The sequence below is a fragment of the Cryptotermes secundus genome, unplaced genomic scaffold (assembly GCF_002891405.2).
Source record: "Cryptotermes secundus unplaced genomic scaffold, Csec_1.0 scaffold540, whole genome shotgun sequence".
Lineage (NCBI taxonomy): Eukaryota > Metazoa > Arthropoda > Insecta > Blattodea > Kalotermitidae > Cryptotermes > Cryptotermes secundus.
In genome coordinates, this window is record NW_019742447.1 from 1,806,461 (window position 1) to 1,823,646 (window position 17,186).

At 37.3% G+C, this 17,186-nt stretch overlaps 2 protein-coding genes across 3 annotated transcripts in view; one reads left to right on the forward strand and one right to left on the reverse strand.

Annotated features, from left to right (window-relative positions):
* Positions 1-4,627: 4,627 nt before the first annotated feature.
* On the reverse strand, positions 4,628-11,918 carry LOC111873188 (protein POLR1D-like). The gene is made up of 2 exons (XM_023867696.2): positions 11,697-11,918; positions 4,628-5,572 (listed from the first exon to the last, which is right to left on the reverse strand). The coding sequence occupies exons 1-2, from the start codon at positions 11,720-11,722 to the stop codon at positions 5,227-5,229; spliced, it is 372 nt and encodes a 123-aa protein (XP_023723464.1). The 5' UTR covers positions 11,723-11,918; the 3' UTR covers positions 4,628-5,226.
* A 144-nt stretch (positions 11,919-12,062) lies between these two features.
* LOC111873187 (pyruvate dehydrogenase E1 component subunit beta, mitochondrial) overlaps positions 12,063-17,186 on the forward strand; it is a 26,866-nt gene continuing 21,742 nt past the window's right edge. The window contains exons 1-4 of one of the 2 annotated variants that reach the window (XM_023867694.2): positions 12,782-12,930; positions 13,025-13,257; positions 13,347-13,409; positions 16,228-16,434. In XM_023867694.2, coding sequence (XP_023723462.1) covers positions 13,222-13,257; positions 13,347-13,409; positions 16,228-16,434 — 306 coding nt within the window. In that variant the 5' untranslated portion in view covers positions 12,782-12,930; positions 13,025-13,221. Of the gene's footprint in view, positions 12,150-12,781; positions 12,931-13,024; positions 13,258-13,346; positions 13,410-16,227; positions 16,435-17,186 lie in introns of those variants that run through there. The other variant, XM_023867695.2, reaches the window with a different exon arrangement.

Consider the following 17,186-nt stretch of genomic DNA (forward strand, 5'->3'; position numbering starts at 1 on the left):
GCCAGCTCACTAACAGTTGCGGGAGACCCCCAGCTAACACCACCTAGCAGCACAACTCGTAACTACAAAGCATGCGAGCGCAACAGGTCGGTTCCGGTTATTTTTGGGTCCCCCTTTGTACATGTTCAATACTTCTGACAGCCTGTTTAAGTGGCTTTTATCAAATGCCATTCACTGTTCCAGTGATATGGAGACAACTGAAAAACAATTTTACAGGTTGTAATTTCTACTTAACCCACATATTAGGGATTACTGTGAAGTCTAAGCATATGGTACAATGCCAGAAATTTACCCTCAGCTATAAAGTATATTTTATAAAGTGAAGATTTTAAAACACCAAAGCCACCAGAAATGCGGTGTACAGGTGGTTAAAATAAATGTGACATAACATGTAATGACAAAGCTCAGTGGGGATTACGTGTGGGAAATCCATATGCTTTTGATTCACTTTTAAAGCACGGGAATTCCTCAGGCACACATTGCAGTCTTGACCACGATAGGAATTTGACAAAAACGAATCTGAACTTTTGGATTCCAGATTGAAAGCTGCATTTCTCAAGAAAAGGCAGCAAGATACTGTAATGTGTTTTTGCCACTGAAGATGCCATTCAGATTGTTAATTGGTTTATTTAACAAACTACAAGTCTTGGCTACAATTAATTAACACTCTTACGGGTTTACACACTTTACAACCCTACACACTCTATCTTCAGTAGTCTACACGTATTCACAGTAGGATACGGGAGTTATACAAGTGTCAATGTATCACACAATCACACACTCCCAATCATTTCTCTTGTGAGCCAAGCATCTACTTCTCACGCTATCACTTCTAATCACACGTTCCGGTATTATTCTTTCCGCTACCACTGCTAGATTCCAACTGTCTTCGGCGGCTGCTACACTTTAACTCGCTTCATAGGCAGTGTAGTTCTCTTATAAACCCTCAGCCGGACAACAGGAAAACGCCTTGCTTCCTTGTTGCCTAGTCGCATGTTTACCGGCGTTGCTGGGCTTCGCTGCCGGGAGTTGTTTACGGCTATGTAGCAACTGCAGCGTCCCGTGTTATGTCACCGCGGGGAAATGGGTGTTGACTGGCCTATTACTGTAGCAATGGCAACGCTCCAAAGGTGTTACATCACCACTGGCGGGGGAAGGGGAAGGAGTGTTGACTTGCCTGTTACCGTAGTAACGACAGCGCTCCGATGCCACCACGTCACCACTGGGGAGGGAGGGGGTGTCTTCCATAGTGCAGCATGTCACAATATCTTTGTTCTTCTAGAACAGGGGTCTCCAAACTTTTCGAAACGCGGGCCACATTAGGTAATTCAGCACTTCCAATGGGCCGGATAAAATGAGAAATTAATAACTCTAGGTATATGAGTTTTATTGAAAGCAAAGAATTTCATAAACTAAATACAAAGTACGTGAGAATAAATTATCGTACATTAATGACAACAGACAGCAGCAAATGCTCATATTTTCATCACAAATTATAAAAGAAAACAATTAATGTGAATGATGGAACTCTTTTTGCATTCTTAAAATCTGATTAAATTGAGGTGATGATCTGTTACAATTACACTGCACCACTGCAAGAAGTCTTGTGCATAAGACTGCTAGTAACGAACTGCTCGCGCTACTTACATTGCCATGAAGTGACACTGCCGATCGAGGACGGACAAGTACGAAGAAATACCGCGCAGTACACGGTCCATAATTAGTAAAATTGCGAATAATATTAATATTAACAGTATGGAATATCAGTATATTTTAAACACAATCTTAATTAATGAATTTGAAATCTATGAACAAGTATTTTTTTTTACCAGTACTCATTGGAAAATTAGTTCAATTGGCACATTTCTGCACAGTTCTTTCGTGGGCCGTAGTTTGGAGACCCTTGTTCTAGAATAAAGACTTTTTAACATTTTTTCCCACGAAGGCTATTTAGCGTACAATAATAATGTGGCCCCTTTCATGGAAATCATTTAAAGGAATCATGATAATATGCACCTGCCTACAAAATACACTGATATGATAAATATCTGTGGCATATCTGTTGTTTCCTGTGAATGGTACAGCCAAGCAGGGGAAAGTTATTACTCAGAGAAACACTGAGTGCTTTGACAGGCATGAATTCCATGGCTAAATATGTCATTAGTCAATCCAGGAAAAGTTTTCTTCCTGCCACTGCATATTAAATTTGGTTTAATGGACAATTTTTGAGGCTATGGATCAAAATCACAGTGGGTTTCTCTATTTGAAACAGAAACTTTCAAGAATCAGTGAGGTTAGAAGGATAACAGGGATATATGCAATGTAACTGATGAAACTTAATTTGATAATGCAGCTCAGAGAGCATTTAAAACAGTGACTACAAATTTCCTTGGAAAGTTGAAGGCAGAAAATGGCATGTCACTTGTTGAAGGACTTCTCAGCATCTACAAACTTGTGTGCTGTTAATAATGAACATGGGGAATGCTTTATCAAGAAACAATGCCAGGGTAAGTGGAATCCCAGCATACTGACTACTGCTAGCCATTGGTAAGGTATGCTCCCTGTGTGAAATTCAATCATTGATCATTTTAAAAACCTACAAGATCCACTCATTTTTGTACATGTGATAAAAGAGGGTACTGAGTAAGTATGACATGTTTCTCATTATAACAGTAGTTATGAACTAGCACATTACAGCGAAATGCATGGCTTTTAAACCTGTTTGCCCACTGCTTTCCCCTAACATGATGGCCACAGACCATGAAGAATAAATACCACAGTAGATACTAAAACTCCACAGAGAAATGCCTTTCTTCATCCTTGTGGTCTACAGAATGTGTGAATAAATAAATGAAATCAAAAATAAATGAACAACCATCAGACATTTCTTAGGCAGCGATGAATCCAGTGGGGTGACCTAATTAGGTTGGCCAAGTGGCAGTGTAATAATTAAGTGACAATGATGGTCATTTGGCTAGCTGACCATGTATTCCAACCACACAGAGCAAATACTTGCTACAGAATTTGAAGAGCTGGTGAATATAAGCCTAATCAGCATAGCTTCTAGCAGCAACCAGACAAAGTGTGTCAACCCAAATCAATGAGTTCTTGTACTCTTGTTATCTGATATTACAGGCCAATGTTCCAAGACCATGAAACAGTACAGAATAAGAAAAGCACACCAAAGTTAGGGAAGGCATGGAGATTATGCAGTAGTTTCTGATGTTGAAGTGACACTGGGAACTCAATGATTTATGTAACAATAGGGACAAATATTACATTTTTAATTGAAGACAAAACTACAAGGGTGTGACAGGTCCTTGGGAGAGATGACCACATTTGGTTGCATAAAATTCCCTCCTGGTGAAAATTTTATTTTTATACCAGAGTTAAATAGGTTTAATTTGGCATTTATCCAGAGAAGCATTTTATCTTATGCTATTCAAACCTGTAATACTCATAATGTTGGTAGCAGAACAATAAGGGTTGAACTATAAATGACACAAATTCCGTCCCAAGTGCAAACAATATATATTATATGTTTTGATCTTGTTCTTTCTACACTACATGTTTCGGCCTCTATCGGCCATCATCAGGTGTATACTCTTAACGTTGCTGCCACACTGACCCCAGTCTAAAATTTAACATTTAAAAACACAATGTCATATTCTTCGTATTATCAACATCTACATCGTTGATATATGTCTGGTATGTAGATTATGTTGCACACGTCAAATTTGATATTCTTGTAGTAGCACTTTAAAAATCTTTAGTTATGATGTTTTTCAAACCTTTTAAATTTTCTCTAAATTTTAAATTTAAAATTTAAAATTCTTAGGGTTACACGCCCTATGTCTAAGTGCTGGAGCGGCTAGTTCTTGTTTTCACACTNTGTAACCCTAAGAATTTTAAATTTTAAATTTAAAATTTAGAGAAAATTTAAAAGGTTTTAAAAACATCATAACTAAAGATTTTTAAAGTGCTACTACAAGAATATCAAAATTTGACGTGTGCAACATAATCTACATACCAGACATATATCAACGATGTAGATGTTGATAATACGAAGAATATGACATTGTGTTTTTAAATGTTAAATTTTAGACTGGGGTCAGTGTGGCAGCAACGTTAAGAGTATACACCTGATGATGGCCGATAGAGGCCGAAACATGTAGTGTAGAAAGAACAAGATCAAAACATATAATATATATTGTTTGCACTTGGGACGGAATTTGTGTCATTTATCGTGTAGAGTGCAACAGGATGCTTAAATATAATATTGTAAAGGGTTGAACTGTTGGCAAATGCTGATTCTGCATGTACCTGTAGTATTTCTTTGTATTGAAGCTGAAAATGTCAGGAACCTTCAGTTGAGTAAATAATTGATGTACTGTGCCATTACTGTAGTTTGCCAATCAGTGCAATCTGACATGTGGTTAAAACTTACATAAGTGTACATCTATAAAGACTGCAAGGATGAAGTAAGACATTTCTTCCTTCATTTACAAATTATTACTGTGGTCAGCTTCAGAACAGCTTCATTACATTTAATATTTACAGTAAAGTGAAAATATGCAATGCTCCAGTTTTACAATGAACACTAACAGACAGTGTCACTAACTCTGGCAAAGGTCTGAGTCAATGTATTTCTTTAATAACCATGTATACATTAATATGAGAAGTGTCTGTGCTGAGCACCACATACAAAGACTTCAAAACTCTTCAGAGCTAACACAAACAGATCCTGTACACAGAAAAATTACTTAACTTGCTCATCAGTAATTGGGAAGTGTTACATTCAGTTAGCAGGAAACCATATACAGTTCTTGATGTTTTCTATAACCCTAGATACTCTTATATTGTAAGATAATAGTAAAGCAGCCCCCACTCTGTAAGTTGTATGGAGACAATGAAGTAATGGTCTACACATTCAGATTTTAGCACTAGAAAATGGTCAGTATCTACCAGACAGGCTGCACATGCTAGACATTCATTCTTAAACAAGTCATATTTGCCTAAATATCATGCTCCAGGATTGAATATATGTGTAATCGGGCTTAACTGCCGTTTCCTAAATGCATTAGATGAAGCTGACCTCTCCAACCTAGCTTTGTTCTGCACAGATTTCTTCATCTTGATAGTTTATATTCCAGTGCATATATCAGTAATCGGCATAATGAGGTGTAATATAAAACAAAAAATCACACAGACAATGACTCGTATGTATCAAGAATTGTGTTTACTATCAACTCTTCTCTTATTTGTCTCTTGCTTTTCTCCATCATACTGAACACTGTATGTATCATTCCTGGTTCTTTTCCTGTTCGATTCTGAGATGTTAGGATAGTTTCTTTTCCGAACTGAATATTCAGAGCAATGTTTAATCAGTTCAGATTTCTTCATTTTACGTTCTTCTTTCAACTTATTGGCATTTAGTGTGTACTGAATCACATTAGACAAAAAGCGCTTGTTTGTGGGAGGTAGGGGACATTTCTGCCATGCCAAAGCACCACCAACAGCTGCCCTCAAGGCACCTCGTCGTGCTTCCCGCAGAAGTTCTTCCTCAGCAAGTCTGAAATATATAACACACCATACATACAACTGTAATTCAGACACTTTCAAGAATGCCTCTGTTCATAATTATGGATTTTAACATTATACATAATCTCCACATCTGAAATACAGGTATCTGTTTCACTTGATTGGAAATTGGAACTACATATAACTTAAAGCAGTATTAGACAAGTGACAGTGTATGCCACTGGTCCATTAATATGATTCATCTGCTTCAATTCCTTTACCAAATTATATCTTCACCAAAACATATTACCTACAATAAATTCACCATCACTGAAAGATTCAGTCTATAAACTGATATCCCGTCAGGTATTAGAACCTACAGCTTCCTATGTCTTCAGTTGTCTTTCCAAACTTCTCTTCCCCCTTATCTTGTGCCCTATAATCTGCTTCACTAGTCTGTTTTGTACCATTGTTCTTATATACGAGTATGTTAGAGTAAACTCATGAATCAGCTCCTATCAGATGTTACTAGTAAAAGCTAGACAAAACTAGCATTCCCTCGTGAAAGCCCAGAGCTACTACTGCTGTTGGTAAAAATCCAAATATAAGTTTTAAAAACTTTATTTTATTGCTCTTTTCATTAAGACTAGTTCTTACAGCACCATTATATAGAAGCAGTTCAGGTTTTTGTCATTACAAAGAAATATCCCAAATGTATTGTATGTATTAGGCCTTTTGTCTTTATAAAGTAAAGGAATGTCTTACATGGAGGTCATAACTGTCCACCTGTGACTAGTCCCAGCACTTAAATCATTGGCCAGATTTTTTTTTTAAATTTTAGGTATGAAGTTAAAGGCTAGACGAGTTACAGTGCCCTGCTCCTGTCACAACATGACCCATCACACCTAATCAGACCACTAATCATATCTCCTCTTGTGTCTGTCAATTTCTGTGGTTTCTAGAGCTGTAATTAGATACATGAAGTTCTGTAGGTAGGTACAAAATATTTGTGTTAAATGTTTTGCAAATTTATATGCAGGTGTGTTCTTCCAGTGGATTATTGGTCGGATGGGTGTATATTTGGTTTGTGTAAATTTATTGATAGAACAACAGAATATACTTACTAATGGAGCTGAGCCCTTCTTGGGGAGCTGACAATTCTGCAGCTACTCAAGAATTTCCCAGAATTTTATGGAACCTGAAGGTTCATTACCATGTTCACAAGAGCCCTTCACTGGTCCTATCCTGAGCCAGACCAATCCAATCCATCACATCCTATCTCTCTCAGATCTATTTTAATATTGTCCACCCACCTACACCATAATCTTCCCAGTGGTCTCTTTCCTTCTGGCTTTCCTAATATCCTATATGTATTCCTTGTTTCCTCCATTCGTGCTACATACTCTGCCCATCTCATCCTCGACTTGATAATTCTAATTATACTTGGAGAAGAGTACAAGTTATGAAGCTCCTCATTATGCAGTTTTCTCCAACCTGTCACTTCATCTCTCTTCAGTCCAAATATTCTCAACACCCTCAGTCTATGTTCCTCCCTTAATGTCAGAGACCAAGTTTCACACCCATACAAAATATACATGAAATATTTATCTTATAAATAAAACATTAATATAACCCATTACATACACAACACCATGTTAATCCAAATAACGTAAAATAAAATATTTTAGAAGCATTTTACACCAAAATGAAAAGCACAGCAGCAGGTTCCTTTTATCAAACATCTTATACCCCGGATGGCCAGTTAGGCCAAAACATGAGTGTTCTATATTGAGGACAGATGAAGTCAAAGTGTCAATATATCGACAAAGTTAGAATGCTACAGTATAATATTATAAAGAGTTCATCATTAGCGGTCTTCACGGTAATTTTCTATTCAACAATTCAAATTAACATGAATTACATATACATAATTACATCAGTAAATGGTCAGAAACAGTTTAGTTATGCTTACAATTCTTTCTTTATGCATTTTTATTTACAGTTTATTTAATGTTACTGTCAGTAGTTCCATAAATTTACTTGGAAATCTCCTAATGGGAAGATACACAATCAAATAGACCATATTTTGATAGATAGGAGACGGCACTCAGGTATACTTGATGTCCGATGATTCAGGGCAACAGATTGTGATACTGACCACTACCTGGTGGTGGCAAAGGTTGGGGAAAGACTGGCAGTGAGCAAACAACACACACAGTTCATATGGAGAGGTTCAATCTCAAGATATTAAATGAGGTAGAGGGTAAAGAGCAGTATTGTGTTGAAATCTCAGATAGGTTCACAGCTTTGGAAAACTTGGAAACTGAGGTGGATGTTAATAAAGCTTGGGAAACTATTAGAGAGAATATAAAAATGTCTGCCAAAGAGAGTCTAGGTTATTATGAACCGAAGAAGCATAACCCATGGTTCGATGAAGGATGCTCAAAATTATTGGATCAAAGAAAGCAGGCCAAATTGCAGTGGTTACAGGATCCACGCAAGTTAAATGGGGATAATATGAACAATATAAGACGTGAAACCAGCAGGAATTTCAGGAACAAAAAGAGGGAATATCTGAAAGACAAAATTGATGAGCTTGCAATGATATCAACTTCATATAAAATTTTGTCCAATATTCTTCTTTCAAGGTTAAGTCCAAATAGATGAAATTATTGGGGATCATCAGTGTGGGTTTTGACATAACAGATCAACTACAGATCAGATCTTTTGCATTCGTCAGATATTGGAGAAAAAATGGGAGTATGATGAGACAGTACATCAGCTATTCATAGACTTCAAGAAAGCCTATGATTCAGTTAGGAGGGAAGTATTGTACAATATTCTAATAGAATTTGGGATACCCATGAAACTAGTTAGGTTGATTAAAATGTGTTTAAACGAAACGTATAGTAAAGTCTGTGTAGGTAAACATTTGTATGATAAATTTCCTATCCCAAATAGTCTAAAACAAGGAGATGCTTTATCGCCACTCCTTTTCAACTTTGCCTTAGAATATGCAATTAGGAAGGTCCAGGGAAACCAGATGGGACTGAAATTAAATGGGACACATCAGCTGTTGGTCTATGCCAATGATGTGAATCTACTGGGTGATAATGTAGATACCATAAAGAAAAACACACAAACTTTAATTGACACAAGTAAAGTGGGTGGTCTAGAAGAAAACACAGAGAAAACTAAGTATATGTTACTGTCTCATCACCAAAATGCAGGGCAAAATCATGACATAGAGATAGGAAACAGATGTTTTGAAAATGTGGCACAGTTCAGATATTTGGGAACAATGATAACATCGAAAACTGATTCAGGAGGAAATTAAGAGGCGATTGAACTGGGGTAATGCTTGCTATCATTCAGTCCAGAACCTTTTGTCTTCTCGTCTGCTGTCCAAAAACATAAAAATTAGAATATACAAAACTATAATTTTGCCTGTGGTTCTGTATGGGTGTGAAACTTGGTCTCTGACATTAAGGGAGGAACATAGACTGAGGGTGTTGAGAATATTTGGACCAAAGAGAGATGAAGTGACAGGAGGTTGGAGAAAACTGCATAATGAGGAGCTTCATAACATGTACTCTTCTCCAAGTATAATTATAATGATCAAGTCAAGGGGGTTGAGCTGGGCAGGTCATGTAGCACGAATGGGGGAGACGAGGAATGCGTATAGGATATCAGTGGGAAAGCCAGAAGGAAAGAGACCACAGGGAAGACCAAGGCGTAGGTGGGTGGACAATATTAGAATTGATCTTAGAGAGATAGGATGGGATGGTATGGATTGAATAGAACTGGCTCAGGATAGGGACCAGTGGAGGGCTCTTGTGAACACGGTAATAAACCTTCGGGTTCCATAAAATGCTGGGAAATTCTTGAGTAGCTGCAGAATTGGCGGCTCATCCAGAAGGGCTCAGCTCCATGAGTAAGTAAGTCAGTAGTTGGCACTACTGTATACAGCATCAAATAGCTGATTACTGTAAAGCAGATTGGAAGAGACTACAAGGAAACCTAAGGTACTTTCAAAGCTTTTGCCTAGAGTGAGTAAACCATGAGAAATCTCAGAACAGTAAGTTTACCAGCCAAGATATGAACTCCTTCCAGATAGATGTGAGAAGTATTACTGGCTGAGCCAATTTCTTTATGTGAGAGCTGCCTGCTGTTGACAGAAGATAACTGTTTACAAATTGATCATAAATAGTTTAACTGATGAAGACATTGTGGGAACTTGGTCTTTAATGAAAAAGCAATAAATACTAGCTGTCTTTTATCAGAGATTACCAAACATTGTATTCTTACTTAGCATGGCAGATAGACTGTGCATTTGAATTTCCTCATTTCCCTCTGCCAGATAAATGGACAGAATTTTATTTAATAAAATGTTCCTATTGCATGGGAAGTGCAGATAATAATAAGTTTTTTAATGTTATATTTTAGCGTCCTGTTGCACTGATTTAAGTCCATGATTTATTTAATCCGTCTTGCAGTGCATACACTCATTTATCTCCTCCTCTCCTTCGCACTACATGTTTCGGCATAATAATGCCATCTTCAGGTGCTTACTTATCCACGTCAAACCAGTTCATTGCATGCCATGTTCACACATTAAAATAACTAAAATATGTATCTATAATATACATTGTCAAACGTTAAAAATATTAGAATTGTTCAGGATACCACATCGCTACGTCGACGTTCACTGTTTAGCAGCAAATCCATAGAAAACGTCTGTGAATATCTGCTTAGCAAAGTATACTGTCATGCACAGATGTACCAAAGGCCCAAGACATTTGAGAATTATATCCCTACCATGCATGTGTGATCAAAAATGAATCCACAAAAGACTCTGATATTGCCTCTCGTTTCAAAACCTATTTGAGATGGTTCAGCCATTCCAGATGAAGTTTGAGGCTCAGTTCCATATCAGTGAATATGCCAAAGTAGACTAGTATGGAATCCTCTTAAGAGCATTGAACTGCTTAACCTTTTGTTGCCCTGTAATTGTACTTGTATGAAAGGAAGTAAATCTACTACATAGCTGTATAAAGGGGTCTGATGTTACCCCACTGTTGCATGGAACTGATGTTAAGAGTTGCAGTCACTGGAGCCAGACTGGACAGCACAGCAGTGAATTTAAGCATGAATAATGGTGGTTGAAATGAGGGCTGAGTGCTTATTTTACACAGAATAATGCCACAAAATGAGTTCTGTCACTCTGTACAAATAAACATTAGATTTTGGAATAAAGTAGTACTAATAATGATGGTAGTAAGACTAGCTGTATGGTAACACTTTTATTTTGCATAACTGTTTAACTTCAAGCCTTACCAACAACTAAATGCAGTAAAATGCCATTGTTTTGGAACCCATCTCCATCTCTACCATCAAGGATAGACATAATGTGTCAAAAATTGAAAACACATATTGGTTGTTGCCATAAACACCAGCCCTTCCCTAAGAAAATGCAGTAGTGTACTATGTATATACCACATTAAATTTTGGCATCTGTTGACAAGATTACACATTATCATTGCCTGAGCTCTCACCACTAAGAAAACCTGAAAACATGCACTGTACTGCATATGTTCTAACAAATTTTGACATTAAATAATATAAAGAACCCATAATTAGTACTACTCAGAGTACTCAAAATACAGCAATATATCACTCCATGAAATGTGACATGATAACTGCATTATCACAATTCTCAGGAATAAAGAGAACTCAATTTTGAATGTGTCAGTGTACAAAACGTATTTCAAAACGCAAATGGAAGGATAAAATTACCCAAACACAAACCACTGCATATGGTAAATTACAATGTATTTTTTTAATAAGGTTAGTGGGTGAGAGGTTATCGTTAAGGCAGGTTTACGTAAAATTTGGTAACGAAACGAAATCGTGACTTGAATGTATATAAATGATCGCCTTTCACGGACCGATGCCTACTGCATTAAATTTTTGTGCATTTCCAGATCTTCTGTGATGTTTTATATATTAACTGATGCAAAAGCCACAGTTAGAAATCTCGTATACGGTGGACCGGAATGCACTTCCCAACAGCCTAAACTAACAATTTTTGGGGACATAACATAATGAAACGGGCATCTATAGTTAACAGAGCTGTTGATATAACAACTTACATATATGGCATAGTCTTAACTTACTTCTCTAAATTTGATTTATCACTCATCCTTCCACAAACTTAAGCTGCAGACAAATACAGACTCCCTCTCGTTACGCTCGTTACCCAAGTAACAGCTCGTAACGATGGGTTATCAACACGCTAGATTAGTAAGGGGCGTGAGGGCGAGAGCACACCAAGCAAACTGTCAACCACAATTTCCGAGAATTATCACCCCGAGTTGAACACATGGTAGCGAACGGAGCAGCGCAAATTGAAGAAACGGCAATGCAACTCGCGGAAAGACTGAGAAACTCAATTAACTGGCAACAGAGCATGCCAGTCTTCTTGCTATTGAGTTGCTGCGTGGTTTCCAAGAGTCAGCTGTTCTAAAACGCGCTTCGGTGGTTCATTTGTTCCTGGTTCCTGAAGATGGCACGGAAGGTTAACGAAGCTGCTAATTTTATTTTTGTGCAATTAGTGGAGCAAGAGCCAGGTATGTAAGACAAACGCCACCCACACTGTGCTAGGCAGGACAAATTAGAATTTCTCATGAGACGAAGGAGTCCGGATCCAGGTTAAGTTCTTTCGAAACAATATAAGCGCTTCAGTTTATATTGTCACAGAAGAAAGGATACACCCAATGTTTTCATAATATTGTATTTGAGCATCCTCTTGCATTAATATATAATTTATTTCACATACATTTCCGTCTTAAATACAGTCACCCTTTTCCCACATGGTTCGGCTATGTACGGCCATCATTAGATGTCTTCTAGTTTGCTAAAATTGTTGCACTGTATGTCAAAATTCCGTATCGCGTGTGAACGCGATATTTCCTGATTTAAATGAATTGAACTTAATTCAAATTAATTAACATCCCAATATTTTCCTTATGATCCTCGTCCTCTCTTCTCACGCTATCTCAGCCTGTCTCAACTACCACCATATTATGACAGGATCAGCATTATTATCTTCCATTGCAGAAGGCACGTGCACGAAATTAAAAAATACGCGCATTACGTCGGACGAATATTCCCACCCGAGATGATGTGAACAACTAATCAAACATAAGTTTCCTCAGTGTGTACCTGCTAAGCTGGAAACCAGTTCTCTGCTTTAAATCGGCGACATTTCTCGGAGTTTGTGGTTGCGTTGCGGTTCAAAATTTCCTTCGTTGACCGTCGCCCAAAGTTCCTTTTTGATTCCGGACGGAAGGTTATTGAAACTGTTGGTGTATAATTGAACATGCGAACTGAGAGTTAAAATTTTTTCAGGTTGTGTAGCTGATAAGGAATGGCGAGGCGATGAATAATGTGTGATCAGTTTTGTAGACAGACGAATAAATCATGGTAGAATTTTTTTTTTCAGAACCGAATATGTATTGAGGACAGGTACGGGACGTAAAGGAATGCATATTCTTTACATTCCGTGTTTCATGAGCAAAGAACAATTATGCCCATGTGCACGTTTCATGACGTACACCGATTGACCCACTAGTCACCATCGGTCACAATGTCCTTAATGGGGATGATGGGGATGTTGCAATCGTTTCTCTAACGATCAAGATGGTGACCTTGTCCACGGGCAGTGTTATTCTGGTGGTAATATTTTTATGCTACTTATGCTATAACAGAAAAATGGACAATAATTGGGTTTTAGAGTCTAATGAAGGTCAATTTATTCATTGCAGAATGTAGCCAAATTTTTGACGCGACGGGCATTTTCAACTTCAAGAATTGTCGAAGCGCAGCAGGTATGAAAAAAATTTTCCTTCTAAAGTTTCCTACTTCCGTTCTCTGTGCTTGTAATACTAAAATAAAATAATTAAAACAATATTCATCATGAAAATAGACCAGTATTTTGTTTAACTTGTATGTAAGTGTACGTCTTTGGTGTGTTAATATCACGTTTACATTGTATTCATGGCAACTTTAGCTGTTAACAGTCTGGATACAGAAAAAGTAATTAAATAACATACGAAAAGAAAGTTACCGTCAGAATGTATAACAACAAATATTGATGTTGTAATAAGAGCACTGCTTGTACAGGGTGGAAAGTGGGATTAAGAAGCTCTCTTTAATTCTGACTGAAATATTTCTTTGCAATGGTTAACACTTTTTGTGGTAAGTAGAAGATCATTGACTGGTTGGATGGTATATAGAACTTTCCTTTCTGGTATCTAACGAGGTTAGTTTTTGGTATGGAAGTCATATTTAAGTTCTGTGTTTGTGTTGTTTGTATCTCAGTTTGCCCAAAACTGTTCATGTTATCTACAAGAAAGCACATAAATGAAGATAAAAATGCCCAGACAAGAGACCATGTATTAAATTTCATGAATAGTTTTCAGCAAGAGACTTTGGTCTTAAAACGTAGCATAATTCTAACCATATCCTTTTTTGGTTTTAAATATGTCTGTCCAAGAGGAGTACTCCTTACAACATGATAAAAGTGGAAATAGGAATGTAAAACGATTTTAAAATATATATTTTTATGAGTGATGTGACTTTCATAGCAAAACATACTGAAATTAGTCTAAAGATGTATATTCAGTAAATGTTCCTTCAAAACACTAGTAATTACCTACCAGATTTTAATGTGTCATAAATTAGTTATTAACATGAATTTTCTATGTTGTGAAAACTTCATATCATAGTGAAGCTGGTGGCCATCCATGGCTTTTGGCTACCTGACTCCACCTACATAGGTAAGTAGTGCAGTTGGGGTTTTACAGATGTGGTTACTATCCCATGGTCTGACAAATGCCATATCAGTAAGTTATTAATGCAGAAATGGTGCTAGAGAATGAGGTAAAATTGTAATTTCAGTACTTGGAGATGTGTTAAATATACTGAGTTGCTTTTGGAGGCTTTTCAGAACATGCATTTCACAGTTGTACTAATGAGTAAAGGTATATAAGGCTGAATATTCATTTATAGAATGCAGTACACTGGATTAGTTTCCAGTTAACAAAGTTTATAAAACTGCCAGCAGTCAACGAATTGATTTTAGGCAGTTGTCCCAAAATAATGTGTTTTAAACAGAAAATTCCAAGTTTAAAACATCTTCCAAATTGTTGCAAACTGGCACTATCAAGGTCTATGTTGGGAGTGTTTAATACATGCTGTATCCTAGCATATATCCCATGCATTTCAAATTTTACAGATTTGGAATGAAAGTCCCATGGTCTGATAGGTTAACTAGCTTGCTATTCATATGATGCCCAGGATTCCATAGACAACTTTGAGCCCAAATATAGTAATAAAGCACGTATAGGTAAACGTGTGATGTGGTTCCTATTCTGAATGGTACGTAAGAAGCAGATGCGCTGTTGAAATTGCTTTTCAGTTTTGCTTTAAAGAAAACAAGGTAAGATTGAAATTGAATGGGGCATGTCTGCTTCTGGGCAATGTTGTTGATGTTAATTTATTGGGGAATGACATGACTACAACATAGAAAAAAACAGAAGCTCTAATAGAGTTAGTAAGGCGGTTGGTGTAGAAGAAAACACAGAAAAAAGAATGTGTTGTCTTATCACCAGAATTCAAACTGAAATTGTAACACGAAAGAGAGTGAATAGGTCCTTTGAAAATGTGGCAGAGTTAAAATATTTTGAAACAGCACTAAACAAATCAGAATTTGATAAATGAGGAATTAAAAGCAAATTCAATTCACTTAACTCTTTTAAATTCAGATCCTTTTGTCTTCTCATCTGGTGCCTAAAAACATTAAGATTAAAAAGTGCAAAAATATAATATTGTCTTTAGTTTTGTGTGAATATGAAACTTGGTGTCTTGGAATAAAGGAAGAACATAGACTGAGTGTGTTTGAGAAGGAGGTGCTGAGAAGAGTATTTAGATGTAAGAGGGATGAAATGATAGGAGGCTGCAGAAAAGTGCATATTGATAAGCTTTGTAATTTGCGCTTCTTGCCATATATTATTAGAATGATCTGGTCAAGGAGGGAGGATAAGATGAGTAGAGCATGTAGCATGCAAGGGAGAGAAGAATGTGCATATGTTTTTTTGGTAGGAAGATCTGAAGGAAAGAGACTGGTAGGAAAACCCAAACATTATTGGAAGGATAATACTATTAAAATTGGTCTTAGAGAAATAGGTTGAGCAATGGTGTACTGAACCCATAAAGTGAATGCTGTATACTGCTACATTCTTTTGTGTTTATTGTGGTTTTCTGGTTTTTGACACTGGAGGATCATATTGTCTCCATTTCCTGAGTAGAAGTGAGCGAGGATTGGATGGCGGCAGCTTATAGAAGAGAAGTGGAAGTAGTGGGTAGAAGGGGAGTCACTGGGCAGGGCCAGGATACGGAGGAAAAGATGATGTTTTTGTAGGCCAGTGGGAACTGTAGATGTTTAGAAGAGCAGAAACTTCAGGACATGAGACCATGAGGCGGTAACAGTGAAAGAGGATCATGCCTTTAAAAGAGCGACAACAAAAGGGCTCTTATGAGGACCATGGAGTGGAAAGCCAAGTCAGCACTTGTCCTTTGTTGCTCTTAGGTGTTATAGAAGTTTTGTGGTATGTTTAATTTGAATATTGTGTTTTTGTTTTACAGATGACAGTACGAGATGCTCTCAATACTGGTTTGGATGAAGAAATGGAGCGTGATGAACGAGTGTTTCTTCTGGGTGAGGAAGTGGCAATGTATGATGGAGCCTATAAAATATCACGTGGACTGTGGAAGAAATATGGAGACAAAAGAGTTATTGATACACCAATAACAGAAATGGGATTTGCTGGAATAGCAGTTGGAGCTGCAATGGTGTGTTAACGAATAATAGAACTAAGCACTTACCATATCAATAAGTCACTGTATTTCACTCATAACTGATTCAGTGTGTTGAAAATTAATCACACCTGTAATTGTGTTACTTTGACATAATACTAAACTTTTAAATCTTTTGTATGATTTTCAGTTTTATTTAACCGTTCAGCGTGGTTTGACGTGTATGTTTCGTCAGGTATTTAAATTGTCTGCGGGGGTTCGACGTCTATGTTTCGTCCAGCTGCACACCTATGTTATAACGCCCATAATAATTGATGGTTTTGCTGTAGATTGTTAGATTTTTTGCTGGCCTGTTGTCAGTAGAACAGAGGATAATAAGCCACGAGTTTAGCTGCGCTAAGTCATCGTTACATATGCCTGTCTTGCAGCAAAGTTCCTGTTGCTCTTGCGAGCGGTTTCCTCGTTCAAGCTGTTATGAATGGCGTGTTTTCTTTGCTATGAAGTAATAAACAGCAGAGACGTGATATGTGCTGTGTTTATAATATCATATTGCCCTGAGCTGGCCACACTAACACACTCAATTGGAATTCTTAGAAGAGGGGTGTCCAAAAATTTATTCTTGCACGATCGATTGATTTCGCACAGTACATAGCACCCAGTTCTTAGAAAAATGTCACGAATTAAGGCAGAACACTGTGGTCACCCCCTATGACGATCCTGGTGTGTGTGTGGGGGGGGGAAGAACTCATTCCTTCATGTACTATCGCTCCAGTTGACGCAATTTTATC